We start from the raw sequence: 14,913 nt of genomic DNA on the forward strand, positions 1-14,913 counted from the left end.
ATCATCAAAAATCCTGATGCCGCTGAGGCCGGATTTATATGCCAAAAATAGGGGCTCCTTTCCGACTCTTATATAGGTCTATGGCCTCTGTATGGGTTTGGTGATCAGCATCATTGAGGTTCTTCAGGCTGCAATACCACACACATCCTTTGTTCAAGTATGGCGCTGTTTTTGGAAATGAACTGAAGCCATTTTCACATCCATGTTTCATGGTCCCAGTTCGGACTGGCCGAGGGTCTCAAGACCTCAACTCCATTGCCATATATGAAGCTGTTAAGATTGGGTCCGGCAACAGAGACCCCTCAGCCAGGACATACATTACAGATCGAGAAACACGGATGCGTGAAATCACCCCAATTTGCACAATGAGTGCTAAAGGTGTACAGTTACAGCAAAGTGGATATTTCACCAAATGGGGGGAGATTTCAGCTCTGAAGCCTGCAGATCTGTTAACGCTGCTTAAAAAAAAAATAAAATAAAAAAATATATATTTTCAGATCAGTAAAAAAAGTGAGTAATGTAGAATCGGTCACCTGAAGTTCTTAAAAATGTGGAAATATTTTTTATATATTTTTATTAATTTATTTTAAGGAAATTTAAGATAGCATAAAATTATTAAATGAAGTGCAACTGCGTAAAAATAGCCTGTTTCCTCACCGGTCTATTAATATGATATTTTAAAAAGGCCCATGTGGTAGGTTCTCTTCACCACGACTTACAGACATGCAAATGTGGTCTGCAATTCTGTGAACCCGGACTGTTCAGCTTCATATCTAGACTTCGCCTGTAACCAAAGTAACACACACCATGCCCTTTACACACAGACGCGTCTTTACAGCCTCACTTCATGTATCCGTGTGACTGTTCCTCGCAAGACGATTACCATAAAAAGAAATATGTGACCATTACATAAGTAGAGGACAGAACCCATGCAAGTTTATACAAAGGTTATTACATAGGTCTAAATACATTACATATCTTGTACTACCGTGTACATACATTACTGATCCTGAGTTACATCCTGTATTATACCCCAGAGCTGCACTCACTATTCTGCTGGTGCAGTCACTGTGTACATACATTACATTACTGATCCTGAGTTACATCCTGTATTATACCCCAGAGCTGCACTCACTATTCTGCTGGTGCAGTCACTGTGTACATACATTACATTACTGATCCTGAGTTCCCTCCTGTATTATACCCCAGAGCTGCACTCACTATTCTGCTGGTGCAGTCACTGTGTACATACATTACATTACTGATCCTGAGTTACATCCTGTATTATACCCCAGAGCTGCACTCACTATTTTGCTGGTGCAGTCACTGTGTACATACATTACATTACTGATCATGACTTACATCCTGTATTATACCCCAGAGCTGCACTCACTATTCTGCTGGTGTCGTCACTGTGTACATACATTACTGATCCTGAGTTACATCCTGTATTATACCCCAGAGCTGCACTCACTATTCTGCTGGTGTCGTCACTGTGTACAAACATTACATTACTGATCATGACTTACATCCTGTATTATACCCCAGAGCTGCACTCACTATTCTGCTGGTGTCGTCACTGTGTACATACATTACATTACTGATCCTGAGTTACATCCTGTATTATACCCCAGAGCTGCACTCACTATTCTGCTGGTGTCGTCACTGTGTACATACATTACATTACTGATCCTGAGTTCCCTCCTGTATTATACCCCAGAGCTGCACTCACTATCTGCCGCTGCAGTCACTGTGTACATACATTACTGATCCTGAGTTACATCCTATATTATACCCCAGAGCTGCACTCACTATTCTGCTGGTGCAGTCACTGTGTACATACATTACATTACTGATCCTGAGTTCCCTCCTGTATTATACCACAGAGCTGCATTCACTATTAACTACAGTAATAATGTTATAAGACAGAATCAGTAAACTCTATATTTAAATTAAAACTAGATGTTAGCTGTCTGGGTAACAGGACCAATCATTGGAAATGGTAGCCAGAAAGTGGTGCACCCAAACTAATTAGCATATTATTCAGACTAATTTGCATATGAAAATTTACCAGAACTGCTGTATTCAACCCCAGAAGGGTTAAGTATGAGGAATTGCAAATCTCCGTGTCATATGTGGATAAGGAGCCTAGGTGTGGTAGAGAAGTATGTGCTCCCTGCCACACCTAGCCGTTCTCATAAAGGCTCTGGAAGCTCATTTATCTGCTGCAGTCAGATGCCATGCCTACTAGGCTGGAAGTCAATACCACCCATATACAGACTATGAAGGCGGACATTTTTTTTTCGGTGGGGGGGGAGGGGGAAATCAACCAATAATTATATATCCAGTATTGATCGATGCCCCTACGGAACCGCGGGAATCTGGCACGGAGAATCCGCGATATTTACAGCAGTGACCACTGCTGGTGAAAAGTAGCATTACATGGCAGCCTTTCTTACAAATGACCGACTATGTAAATACAATGGCAGTTTGAGGCTGGGAGAGAGAGTCCGACTGCTTGTTATAGGGGGTTGACCCCAATCCATCATCTTTTTATACCCAAGAAAAATCAAAGATGGGGGGTTGACCAGAAAAGGCATGTTAATATTGCCTTTAGTGAACATACTAGTCTACTAAGTCCAGAAACTGTCCCATTTTCATACTCTATAACTCTGCTCTTTCAATGGGTAGTGTCTCTGCATTCTGCCAGCACTATAGGTGCCGAAAATTCCTTTGCATCATGTAGTTCTCCTTTCATTATACAAGGTCTTATATTATGCCCTCGACTGAAAGCACACCTCTCATGTTTGTATGCAGTTTGACAGACAGGAGAGCAGGAGCAGAGAGACAAAGATCCAACCCACTTCCTGCCGGGCCAGCCCCACCCCCCACTTCCTGTCGGGCCAGCCCCGCCCCCCACACTTCCTGTCGGGCCAGCCCCGCCCCCCACACTTCCTGTCGGGCCAGCCCCGCCCCCCACACTTCCTGTCGGGCCAGCCCCGCCCCCCACACTTCCTGTCGGGCCAGCCCCGCCCCCCACACTTCCTGTCGGGCCAGCCCCGCCCCCCCACACTTCCTGTCGGGCCAGCCCCGCCCCCCCACACTTCCTGTCGGGCCAGCCCCGCCCCCCCACACTTCCTGTCGGGCCAGCCCCGCCCCCCCACATTTCCTGTCGGGCCAGCCCCGCCCCCCCACATTCTGCCGGGCCAGCCCACGCCCCTCCCACGCTTCCTGCCGGGCCAGATTATTTATTTAGCACATTATCTGTCCAATGAGGTCACGTAGACTGAAATTGCGGCTACAATTCAAAAATCACATATAAATTGATCAGTAAGAATAATAAAATATTGAACAACTTTTCATCATACAAATCTACTTTCCTGAACCTGGGACACTCTTTAAAAAATAAAAAAAAAAAATTAAAAATTCTAGAAAATGGGTAAGTTAAAAAAAAAAAAAAATTATAGAAAAATCCTGTCTTACCTGTGGCACAGAGTGCAATAAATGTCTGTGCATGCTTCCGGACAATTAGCAGTTTATCTTTAGGTAATGGCAGCTTTCTCAATATGTGGTCGATGAAGTCGTGTGGTGTGACGGCAGCGAGGTTCCACTTCAATTTTCCTAGCACCACCAGCTCCCACTCCTGGAAACCAATAATAAAGAAAAAAAAAAATCAGAAATTGACATTTTTTTTTCCAATTTTCAGTGTATTTTGTGAGAGCTGGACCACATATCCCTCTTGCTATAACACTGAGCGTACGGTGACTACTCTAGGCCGGATTCCAGCAGGTGACCGCTACACGTGACACCTTTATAACCTGCTCACACGGATGGTGTGCGTCCATGTGAGCCGACTTGCTACAGGCAACCATCTTCATCAGTTTGAATTTTTTTTTTTTTAGAAAAAGGGGAGGTTCCGCAACATTAGGGCTCAGGCTACATGGGAACACCAGTTGCAACACATATCTATAGGACATGAAGACCATAGGTTATATTGCATATGGTCCACCATAGAATGCTTGGTTCTATTAGACATCTAGACATTCGATGTTGACCATGCGTCTGAGGACATGAGCATGGGACCCACACCTGTGCCCTAAAATGTCTTACACATGGATCACGAGTAGGCATCCTATTCTGGTCCAGCAGCCACATTGGTAGTCCGTAGCCGCCACACCACAGCCCCTCAGACCTCATACTACTTGACCGCACCTTAGATCTTGTGACGTCATTATGGTGAATGAACGCGTACCATCACAGGGACGGACCTACTAATCAGAAGAGGGGCTGCAGGTAGTAGGAGGTTCACCGGGCTTTGGTTTGGCTGCCGGACCAGGGTCCTGGGAATCTTTTTTGCACAAGTCTATGTAGGATTTATCAGAAATGTTGATGCAGCGAGTATCCAATTATGGAAACGCCCACCAGTCATAAGAATGGAGGTCTATGTGTTCTTCATCTGCCGAAAGAAGAGTTGGCATTTTAGCCTAGATGGGAAACATGCATGGGACCACCATTGTTCCCCAAAAAGTGTTTTGTTTGAATAAAGCAAAGGCCGCACATGTGATTTACTGCTCCATTTACCGTTTACAGCAGAGTCCAACAACTCTGCAATCTCTGGCAGTCCCATAAGGAGCAGTGGTGGAGCACATGGGTGGCCACTTCTCCATATATACTTCAGAGCCAGTTTATTGGGGTCTTGTGTATAAATAACATGGCAAGTTGAGACAATCCCTTTGAGGCCATTGTGTGCACATCTACTGTCAACAATGGACATGTGAAGCTCTGTCCCTTATCATCTATGGCAGGGATCCCCAAACTTTCTCACCTTGAGAGCCACATTCAGCTCTGAGAGAAGACTGCAAACCACATACTGTATAGAGCCCTCCCTCGAATAGTGATATTCAGCTCCTACATCCCTCACTTTAGTGAGACCTGGAGCCACCATTAGGAGTATACTGACAGCCACCTTAATTCCCACCTTACCCTCAATTTGGTACTCTTGCATCAACCATTCCCTCCATGATATTGCTTCCAGATCAAGCAACCCCTTTTATCCAGAAATATCATCCTATGTCCAGCTTAGCATTTACCCCAAGGCCAGTATATGCACAACCAGACCTGCTCTTCTGTGAGGGCTACTTATAAAAAGTCACTTTCTGGATACCTGCGCTTTTCAGCTGTTTGCTAGACCTGATGCCATTGCATCAAGCTGGCAGAGAGCCACGAGCCACATATCTTGGGCCCCCAAGCCTTAGGTTGGGGATCCCTAGCCGTGAGCCATACAATAGTGGCGGACATATCATTGATGCAGCCTGTGTGACTGCACAAGGGTCCAAGAGGTATGGGGACACCATTTCCATCTCCAAAGCAGGTAGAATTTTGCATTATGATGAGCTATTGGACATTCAAGGGCCCATATTTTGTTCTTGTACAAGGGCCCGCCTCTGTCTGTATCCACCAGTGCCATACATCATGGGCCCGAGAGCCTTAGGTTGGGATGCCTAGCCGCGAACCACACACATCATGGGCCCGCAAGGCTTAGGTTGGGAATCGCTAGCTGTGAACTACACATCATGGGCCCGGGAGCCTTAGGTTGGGGATCCCTAACCATGAACCCCACATCATGGGCCGCAAGCCTTAGGTTGAGGATCCCTAGCCGTGAACCCGCAAGCCTTAGGTTGGGGATCTCTATCCGCACACCACACATGTCCCTGCAAGCCTTAGGCTGGTAATCACTAGCCGCGAACCACACATCATGGGCCCGCGAGCCTTAGGTTGGGATCCCTATCTGCGAACCACACATCATGTTCCTGCAAGTCTTAGGTTGGGAATCACAAACCACGAACCACACATCATCGGCCCACGAGCCTTAGGTTTGGAATCACTAGCCGCAAACCACACATCATGGGCCCGAGAGCCTTAGGTTGGGAATCACTAGCTGCGAACCACACATCAAGGGCCAGCGAGCCTTAGGTTGGGAATCACTAGCTGCGAACCACACATCATGGGCCCGAGAGCCTTAGGTTGGAAATCACTAGCTGCGAACCACACATCATGGGCCCGAGAGCCTTAGGTTGGGAATCACTAGCTGCGAACCAAATATCATGGGCCAGTGAGCCTTAGGTTGGGAATCGCTAGCCGCGAACCACACATCATGGGCCAGCAAGCCTTAGGTTGGGAATCACTAGCTGCAAACCACACATCATGGGCCAGCGAGCCTTAGGTTGGGATGCCTAGCCGCGAACCACACATCATGGGCCATCGAGCCTTAGGTTGGGAATCACTAGCTGCAAACCACACATCATGGGCCAGCGAGCCTTGGGTTGGGAATCGCTAGCCGTGAACCACACATCATGGGCCATCGAGCCTTAGGTTGGGAATCACTAGCTGCAAACCACACATCATGGGCCAGCGAGCCTTAGGTTGGGAATCGCTAGCCGTGAACCACACATCTTGGGCCGCAAGCTTTAGGTTGGGAATCGCTAGCTGCGAACCACACATCATGGGCCCACAAGCCTTAGATTGGGAATCCTTGGTCTATGGGAATCACAGAAAGGACGTGTGCACTTGTTAGAGTTCAGACTTTTAAATTGCAGTTTTTTTTTTATTGCATAGCCTGCATTGACACTGGGATTTTTGACATTTATGGGCAATTTCAAGGATTAGCGCCATTCAAGTGGGTAAATCTCCGAAGGACTAGTCTGTGCGCTCTTCTATGAGTGAGAAGAACTACCATGCTACTTATAACATTCTGTTTCTCCAGTTAGGGTAAATTTTATGATTATGCCAGATATTTAGGTAGGACTTGCTAACCATCTACTTATTGTGTATGGAGGAGAGAAGGATCAGGCATGTTCAACTTCAATGTGCCTGATCCTTTTTTTTTTCCAGGGCAGAAAAGCCACGAACTGTGTCTGGCATTGGCGTACTCCCCTCTCCTCATTGAGAATACTTGCATGCTGGGCCAAGCTGTTGTCTGGCCGGGAGAGATAGCTTTCAGCTTACAGAGATATGAGCCAGCTTAAAGGGGTATTCTCAAGCTTTAAAGTTGTCCCCTATCCAGATCGCCTCATTAAAGGTGAATGGAGCTTGATGAACCATCGATCTATTCACACAGGGCTTCTAGTTCCTGAGGTTAGACACCAGCCCATGGATAGAGGATAACTATAAAACTCGAGAATATCACTTTTAAGGACAATTTATACTCCCATAACTACCATTACTCTTGATTTTCATGGTACTTGGAGCACAAAAAAGGACCTTTCTTATGACATGTGGAAAGGATCCCTATATAGAGTCTTCTCTCTTTGCAGAGATCCCAATGCAGCCCCTATGGGCTGTGCCTACAGTACATACACCACTTATCAAATGCACAGCATATAATATAACCAGATATCTGAATGTTATATATTATACACACAAATTAAAAAGAATTATATATTAAAATTAAATTACTATATGTATATAATATTAATTTTATTTTTAATGCAAAAAAATAAAAAAATAAAATTATGTATAGTATTTTTTATGTATATTTTTATGTAAAAAATATGTCATTTTGATATTTTTTTATATATTAAAATAAATTTAAAATTATATGCATATTTTATTTAATGGTACTAGTTATTTTAATTTGATATATTTTTGAAATATTAAATAAAATTAAATTATTAAAATCTGAGATGGGTATATATATATATACATACACACACACATTCATACACACACACATATACATACATACACACACTGTATATACACACGCGCAAGTGAGCATACACTTCACTTGAATTAAAAGAAACAACCTCTTTTATATCTAAAACCTTAGTAGAAACCTACTCAAACAATAATTTTAATCTTTTTTTGTTACTAATTACCATAACCAAAATATGAGGTCATAATCAACCTTTCATAAAAAAAAAGCCAGAATGAAACTTTCAACCACTAGGTGGCACTAAATACCACAAAAGGAAGAATCCGAATCCATGTAAAAAAAAAAAATGAATGCACAACAAAACAAATGCCCTATGTTTAAGTGCCCCTACCTTTAAAAAAAAAAAAAAAAAAAAATTCATCACAGCTTTTAAAGAGGTGCACAACACTGCATTAGCTATAGGGATTGTTCTGTATATGTAAAGAAAAAATGTAAGTTGTATATGTGTGTATCTATATCTCTATATCTATATCTCTCTATATATCTATGTGTGTATATATATATATACACACACACACACATACATACATACATACTCACAGGTAAATAATTGATTTGAAAAATTAGTAGTAATTAATAAATGATAAATATAATCAGCAGTTAAAATACAGATACCTTGCCCATGGAAGATACAAAAGGCTGTAAATATTTAGTTTAGGAAACAGGCTGCTTACCAGCAGCTCTTGTGGTTTGATTGAATTGTCAGTGTATATGCAAAGTTTCTCTGCAGTTAATGGAATAGTCTCTTTGAGTTTGGATGCTAAGAACATGCAGACAGCCCCCAGGAGTTGAAGATGGCATTTTCTGGTGGGAATAACAGCTAAAAACCTGTCCAGATAGTTCATTGCCAATGGGAATACTTCCTCCTCACACTTCTGCTCTTCACAGACCTGTAGAATAAAATGGGATAAGGGAAGGGAAAAAGAAGGGAAGAAGAAAGCAAGATAAAAAGGATGGCACAGGAAGAAATATGGAAGGAAAGGGGTTAAAAAAGGGTTAAGAGTACAATTTATTTATTGCAATTAGTAGGCACAGATGAGAGTAAAAATTATATATATAAAGTTGCAGGAGAGCAATATTTAAGAAAAATGTAAAAAAAAATAAATAAAGCAAACAAATAAAAATGAATATTATTATAAAAATAGCAAAAAATAAATCCAAGAAAAAAGAAATATGGAGAAAGTTAACATACGAAAGGAAATGAGCAAGCAAGATGGGGGAGCATAGCAAAAAAAATGACATAAAATGGAATTAAAAATTAAAAGGAGCAATGGAGAGGGAATAATTATATAAAGATCAGAAATAGGAGATCATTGATAAATATCAGAGGAAATTTGGGTTATGGGTTTAAAAAGGGGAAAGTCCAGAAAAAAAAAAAATGGAGGAAAGATGGAAGGGAGAGGAGAAAGAGAGGAGAGGGAGGGGATAGGGTTAAATATTGCACTATATAATTGCATTTAATTGTAACATTTGTTATTAAAAGTATCACTGGACACTGCGGATGAAGGCTGGAGCTCCACATCCCCCTGCTCCCCTGACCATGAGGCAGAGAGAGGAGCCATAGATTCAGGTCACACTCCACCCCAGACATTGGAACGAATTCTGATTTCGTCATTTTTTCAAAAAATATTTAAAAATACTTAAAAAATGCCCAGGCGGCCGCTTTTTGCGGGGGCACCAAGTTCAGACCCTCCTGCATCTTTCCCGACAATTGTGGGGAGCAATGGACGACGTTTAGGGGTTCAAAGCCATCGATGAAAGGGGTGCAGGAGGTCCCAAGACCGAGGAGAGCATGGCTGCTGGAGGAGAGAGGAGGGGGGGTTGGGATCGTTCTGGGGCTGTTAGTGAAAGCTGGAGGAGCTGGGAATACATATGGGGACAGGAGACTGTAGGGGGGTACATAGGGGAATGTTGGGGGGTCACCCCGAAATAATAATCAGATTCCTAACCAATATTAGGAACCAAACTGGTAGCTACAACCTCCTCCCTCCCTCCCTATGCAACATGGTGATCACCTCCATTTGCAAAAACTAATGTACCCCCACTTTTTTTATATACTGCAGACCACACTGTGTTAATTTTATTTGCACCCCACTTTGTTTGCCCATTAACCTTCAAATATCACAATGCGACATGTATGCATTTTCCAGACATTTATTCATTTCCCATTCTTCTTTATACAGTGCAGTCGACATATACATGTGTATACATTCAAAATTGCACCCCAATATTTGCACAGCACCCCCCCCCCCCCAAAAAAAAAAGGTTAAACAGACCCAATCACATTTATAAAGACACCCTCTTTAAGTTTGAGTGCCACATGCATAGAAATGGTAGAAGAGGCGCAATTAACTGGTTTCTTTAAAAAAAAGGGGGTACAGTAACAGGGGGACCATGCAACTCTTCTGCTCCAGATCAGCACCTTAGTGCACCCCTGCAGTTTAGGGGAGAGGCATCAATAACACATTGCAGTATGGAAGCACAATCTCTTTTCTTTTGCCTGGACAAGACCCCCCAGGCAAAAGGGGTGACCACCAAAGAACAGAGGGAAGCGATCTCCCACTTTATCACCACCAGGGACTGTGGGGGGGAGGAGAGGCTGTAAGGTCTAGTTCAACAAACATGGCAGCAAAGGACATGCAGCCTGTGTGAGTGTGCATACGTGGGCACCAGCAGACTCCCCCACCAAGTGCTCATTGTACCCCCCTCCAAAACTAGGGGTTCCAACATTGCAGTAACTCTGTAGCAACAAGTGACAATGGAAGTGTAAATATTTACATTACACAGATAGCAGTGATACATTCTGAGTATTGGGAGAGGTTATATGGAGACCTATACACCAGCTGTGACTCCAGTCTATACAGTAATGCCCAGCTATATACACAGCACAGGAGTGCAGAGCATGTGAGGATCTCCAGCAGATCCCTCTAGGACTGTCCTGTCTGCTGCTAAGATCTCCCCTGATCTGCACCCCCCACCTCAGAGGGGGTAAAATAGATTCCAAAGTTTGCTTTGTGACTCCACCAACCTCCAGCATCCAGGTGGCCACCATCTTCCTCATGAAGGGCTGGATGTCCTTCTGGACACACTTGAAGTAGGAGCATTGGGGCAGATACCTCTCCTCCACTGTCAGGAGGTTCTGCAAGACCCGATCGTCAAAGAGCAACGTGGGGTCAGTCTGAGCCCTGCGGACAGCATCCACCTCTGAGCACAGCAGCTCCATGGGTTGCAAGGTCTCAGTGTTGTAGATCCAGTGGGTGCAGAGCAAGGAGCCTTTGGGGGGTCCTGATGGTTGCTGCACTGCACAGGGGTCTCTGTCTGTGTTCCCAGGCTCCCAGCCTTGCTGCACAGTGACGCAGCTTGCACTAGGGCTGGCCCAGCAGCACTTGGTGTTATTATGTAGAACAGCAGCTGGCCAGACTTTTTAAGTTCTTTTTTTTTTTTTTTTTCCTCCTCTCCCCACTCCTAGCAAGAAAGCAAGCAGGAGGCCCTAGTTCAGGGCACACATGACAGCTCTTCTCTTAGACCCTCCCCTTCTGGTTTAGGAAAAAGCTAGGTAATTAAGTCACTGGAGGTGTTATCAAGTGCATGCAACAAAAGAGAAAACTTCTTGTGAGAGGAGCTTATAAAGCCTCTGCAGAGGAAGGGGGTGTAGCTGGAGGAGGAGGAGGTGAGGGCAGCTGCTGGCTGCACAGAGACTCCCCACTAGGCAGTGTGCTCTGCTGATATGGCACCAGGGATGGCTGCACCTATAGCCTGCTAGATATGGAGACACTGTGTATAGACATACTGGGTAGAAGGGCTTTTCTCTGCGATCTTGACTGCAGGTAGGGGGCAGTATTTGTTGGCAAGCCCATAACCCCTATTATAGCAACTCCCTATTACAGAGGGAGGGGTGTCTGGAAATAAACAATCAAGCCCCCCATCTGCATCACAACCATATGTATGTAATATTATGTATATATGTGTGTGCATATATAGATGTGTGTGTATGTATGCGTGTGTGTGCATGTCTGTGTGTGTGTGTATATATATATATATATATATATATATATATATTAATGTGTGTATACATATATAATGTTTCTATATATGTGTGTATATATACTGTGTATGTGTAATATACATATGAGTTTAATATGAGTGTATGTGCATATTTACATGTCTGTGAATCTATATGTGTGTGTAATATATGTATAATTACATGTCTATGAATATATATATATATATATATCCCCATTTTTGTGTGTGTGTGTGTGTGTGTGTATATATATATATATATATATATATATATATATATATATATATATTTGTGTGTATACATTACACTATCCAGTGATGCTGCCACTGACTTGACAAACATAAACACACACACAAATATATATGTATATATACACAGTTTGTATATGTATGTATATATACTGTCCGTTTGTACATACATATGTGATGTGCATGTGTATATATATATTTGTGTGTGTGTTTATGTTTGTCAAGTCAGTGGCAAATGTTACCTGTCTGTTATTTGCAGAATCAGCGCCACTCTTTGGCACAGGTGGTGTCTGGTATTGCAGTATTCAATGAACTAACGTAATCTAGCATCACTGGATACTGCATTGTAGCACAAGCCCCCAAAGATTTGATCCTACCAACACCCTTTAGTTTTTGGCAATTTTTTTTTTTAAATAACTTGACAACAGAGAAGAATTCAGTAGTAATTAGGTCTAAGGGGTAAGGTTTCTCCTTGTGGAGAGAGACATACCAGCTCTGGCTTGTCAAGGTAAGGGTGGTTTCACATTAGCGCTTTTTAAGCGCACGCACGGCCGGGGTAGCTCTGCCCCCGAGCCAGCTCTCTGCCCGGCGTGCCCGCCCCTTGCTTGTAGCGCCGCCTCCTAGCGCACAGCGGCGCCTGCGATCGGCGCACCCTATCTTTACCATAGGGTGCGCAGATCGTGCGCAGGCCGTGCGCTAGTTGCACTTTGACCTGCGCTGCACACTTTTGACGGTGCGCCGTGCGCGCCAAAATCCGAAAAGTTTGATTTTGGCGCGCACGGCGCACCGTCAAAAGTGCGCAGCGCAGGTCAAAGCGCAACTAGCGCACGGCCTGCGCACGATCTGCGCACCCTATGCTAAAGATAGGGTGCGCCGATCGCAGGCGCCGCTGGGCGCTAGGAGGCGGCGCTACAAGCAAGGGGCGGGCACGCCGGGCAGAGAGCCGGCTCGGGGGCGGAGCTACCCCCGGCCGTGCGTGCGCTTAAAAAGCGCTAATGTGAAACCACCCTAAGGAGGCTTATTCGCCGTGCAATGCTCCTCTGGGAAAATAATATGCAAATTGCCTCTTCAGAGAGGAAGAAGACTTGAACTCTATAGCGCCACATGTTGGTAGTAGCGATACTACAAGTCACAATCAACCCTTTAACGAGTCTTGTAATGTGACAGGTTAAAAGCCAAATCGGAATGTCAATTTGCAGACACAGTGTTTTGGGCTATTGGCCCTCGTCAGTGCAAAGTATGAGAACTGATTTGGCTAGGTGAGAGACTCTGGACTGAGGTCTAAGGGGTAAGGTTTCTCCTTGTGGAGAGTGACAAATCAGTGGGCCAGGCTGGTGCGGTGGTGGCAGCTCTGTGCTGGGGCAGGTGGGCTGTGCTGGGGCAGGTGGTCACTGTGGTGTGGTGGTGGTGGCGGGCTGTGTTCTGGTGCAGGGGCGGCGGCTCCAATTCAGGAGCAGCGGCTCCGCCGGCATTTTTTCAAAGCCCGGAGGCTCCCGCACATCCGTTGCTGGCTGCCACCATGTTGCGGTGGCCTCCGGGAACATGGACGCCAGGAAGATGGCCGCTGGTCCGGGGACGGCGCATGCTCAGGTTCAAATCTCGTTGCCGAGATTTGAATCTCATCTCCCGAGATCTCGGGACGAGATCTGAACCTGAGCATGCGCCTTCCCCGGACCAGCGGCCATCTTCCTGGCGTCCATGTTCCCGGAGGCCACTGCAACATGGCGGCAGCCAGCAACGGATGTGCGGGGGCCTCCGGGCTTTGAGGAAATGCCGGCAGAGCCCCCCACGGAGCACAGAGAGCCGCTGCCCCTGCACCGGAGTACAGCCCACCGCCACCACACCACAGAGCCCCGCGGCACCCGCACCAGCCTCCAGCCATGGTCAGAAGTGAGTATATTGCGACCATAAGACGCACCCCCCACTTTCCCCAAAAATTTTGAGGGAAAAAAGTGCGTCTTATGGTCCGAAAAATACGGTATGTGTGTGTGTGTGTGTATATATATGTTATGCCACGGGATCCTATTGAGCAATTTTGGCCCCTGAAGATATAAACAGTAATAACAGAGAAATGATATAAAGAAAAAAATGTAAACATGTTAACGTCAGGATTCCCTCTATTACATTCGGATCTTGTGTATATATTGTACATTTATCCATATGGTGGCGGTTTTATATTTCTTAAATTTGCAAAAAAAAAAAAAAAAAAAAAATATATATATATATATATATATATATATATATATATACAAATATATTTGTATTCCATTTTTTAACCCTTTATCCAATACAGTCCATGTCTGGTTGCTGCTAGTGATAATTCCTAGAATATTTGGCAGTGACAGCGGCCACTATCTCATATTGCAGCAAATGTTCAGACTGATAGAGAATTCGAAGAAATATTTTAGCTATTTTTTTTTCTTTTGGCCTTCCTTTACACTTTCTACGTGTCAATAGGAAAACACCCCCAAGGCAAATATAAAACATTTCGACCCCCTCTATAAAAAAAAAAAATGGATTTTTTTTTTTTTATATGGGGGGAGGTGGGAGAAACTGGCCATGCAGAATCAATATTTTAATAATTTTTTTTAATACTTCTTATCATATTCTTTTAAATGGCCATGCACTGCAGGATAGCCACATGGATCGGAATGATTTTCATTGAGAAGATTCACCCTAAATGTTGAATTTGATGCTTTTCGGTCACTTTTACACATTTATGGAACATTTTTTTGAGCTGTGTGTGTGTGTGTGTGTGTGTGTATGTGTATATATATATATATATATATATATATATATATATATATATATATATATATTAAAGTAAAGAATTAACATTGTGGGGACCTTTATCTATATTGTTTTTTGTGAAAGCTGGGTGAATCTGAAGGTGGTCACTATTTCAAGTTTCTACGTGTAAATACTTAAAG

General features: G+C 44.0%; 1 protein-coding gene across 2 annotated transcripts in view; it reads right to left on the reverse strand.

Moving 5' to 3' along the window:
- CCND2 (cyclin D2) overlaps positions 1-14,913 on the reverse strand; it is a 574,109-nt gene that overhangs the window by 27,379 nt on the left and 531,817 nt on the right. The window contains exons 1-3 of one of the 2 annotated variants that reach the window (XM_073567800.1): positions 10,743-11,444; positions 8,389-8,604; positions 3,484-3,643 (exon numbers count right to left, since the gene is read on the reverse strand). In XM_073567800.1, the coding sequence (XP_073423901.1) occupies positions 3,484-3,643; positions 8,389-8,604; positions 10,743-10,937 (571 nt within the window). In that variant the 5' untranslated portion in view covers positions 10,938-11,444. Of the gene's footprint in view, positions 1-3,483; positions 3,644-8,388; positions 8,605-10,742; positions 11,445-14,913 lie in introns of those variants that run through there. The other variant, XM_073567801.1, reaches the window with a different exon arrangement.

The sequence above is a fragment of the Dendrobates tinctorius genome, unplaced genomic scaffold (genome assembly GCF_039654945.1).
Source record: "Dendrobates tinctorius isolate UK_male_01 unplaced genomic scaffold, ASM3965494v1 ptg000020l, whole genome shotgun sequence".
In the NCBI taxonomy this organism is placed as follows: Eukaryota; Metazoa; Chordata; class Amphibia; order Anura; family Dendrobatidae; genus Dendrobates; species Dendrobates tinctorius.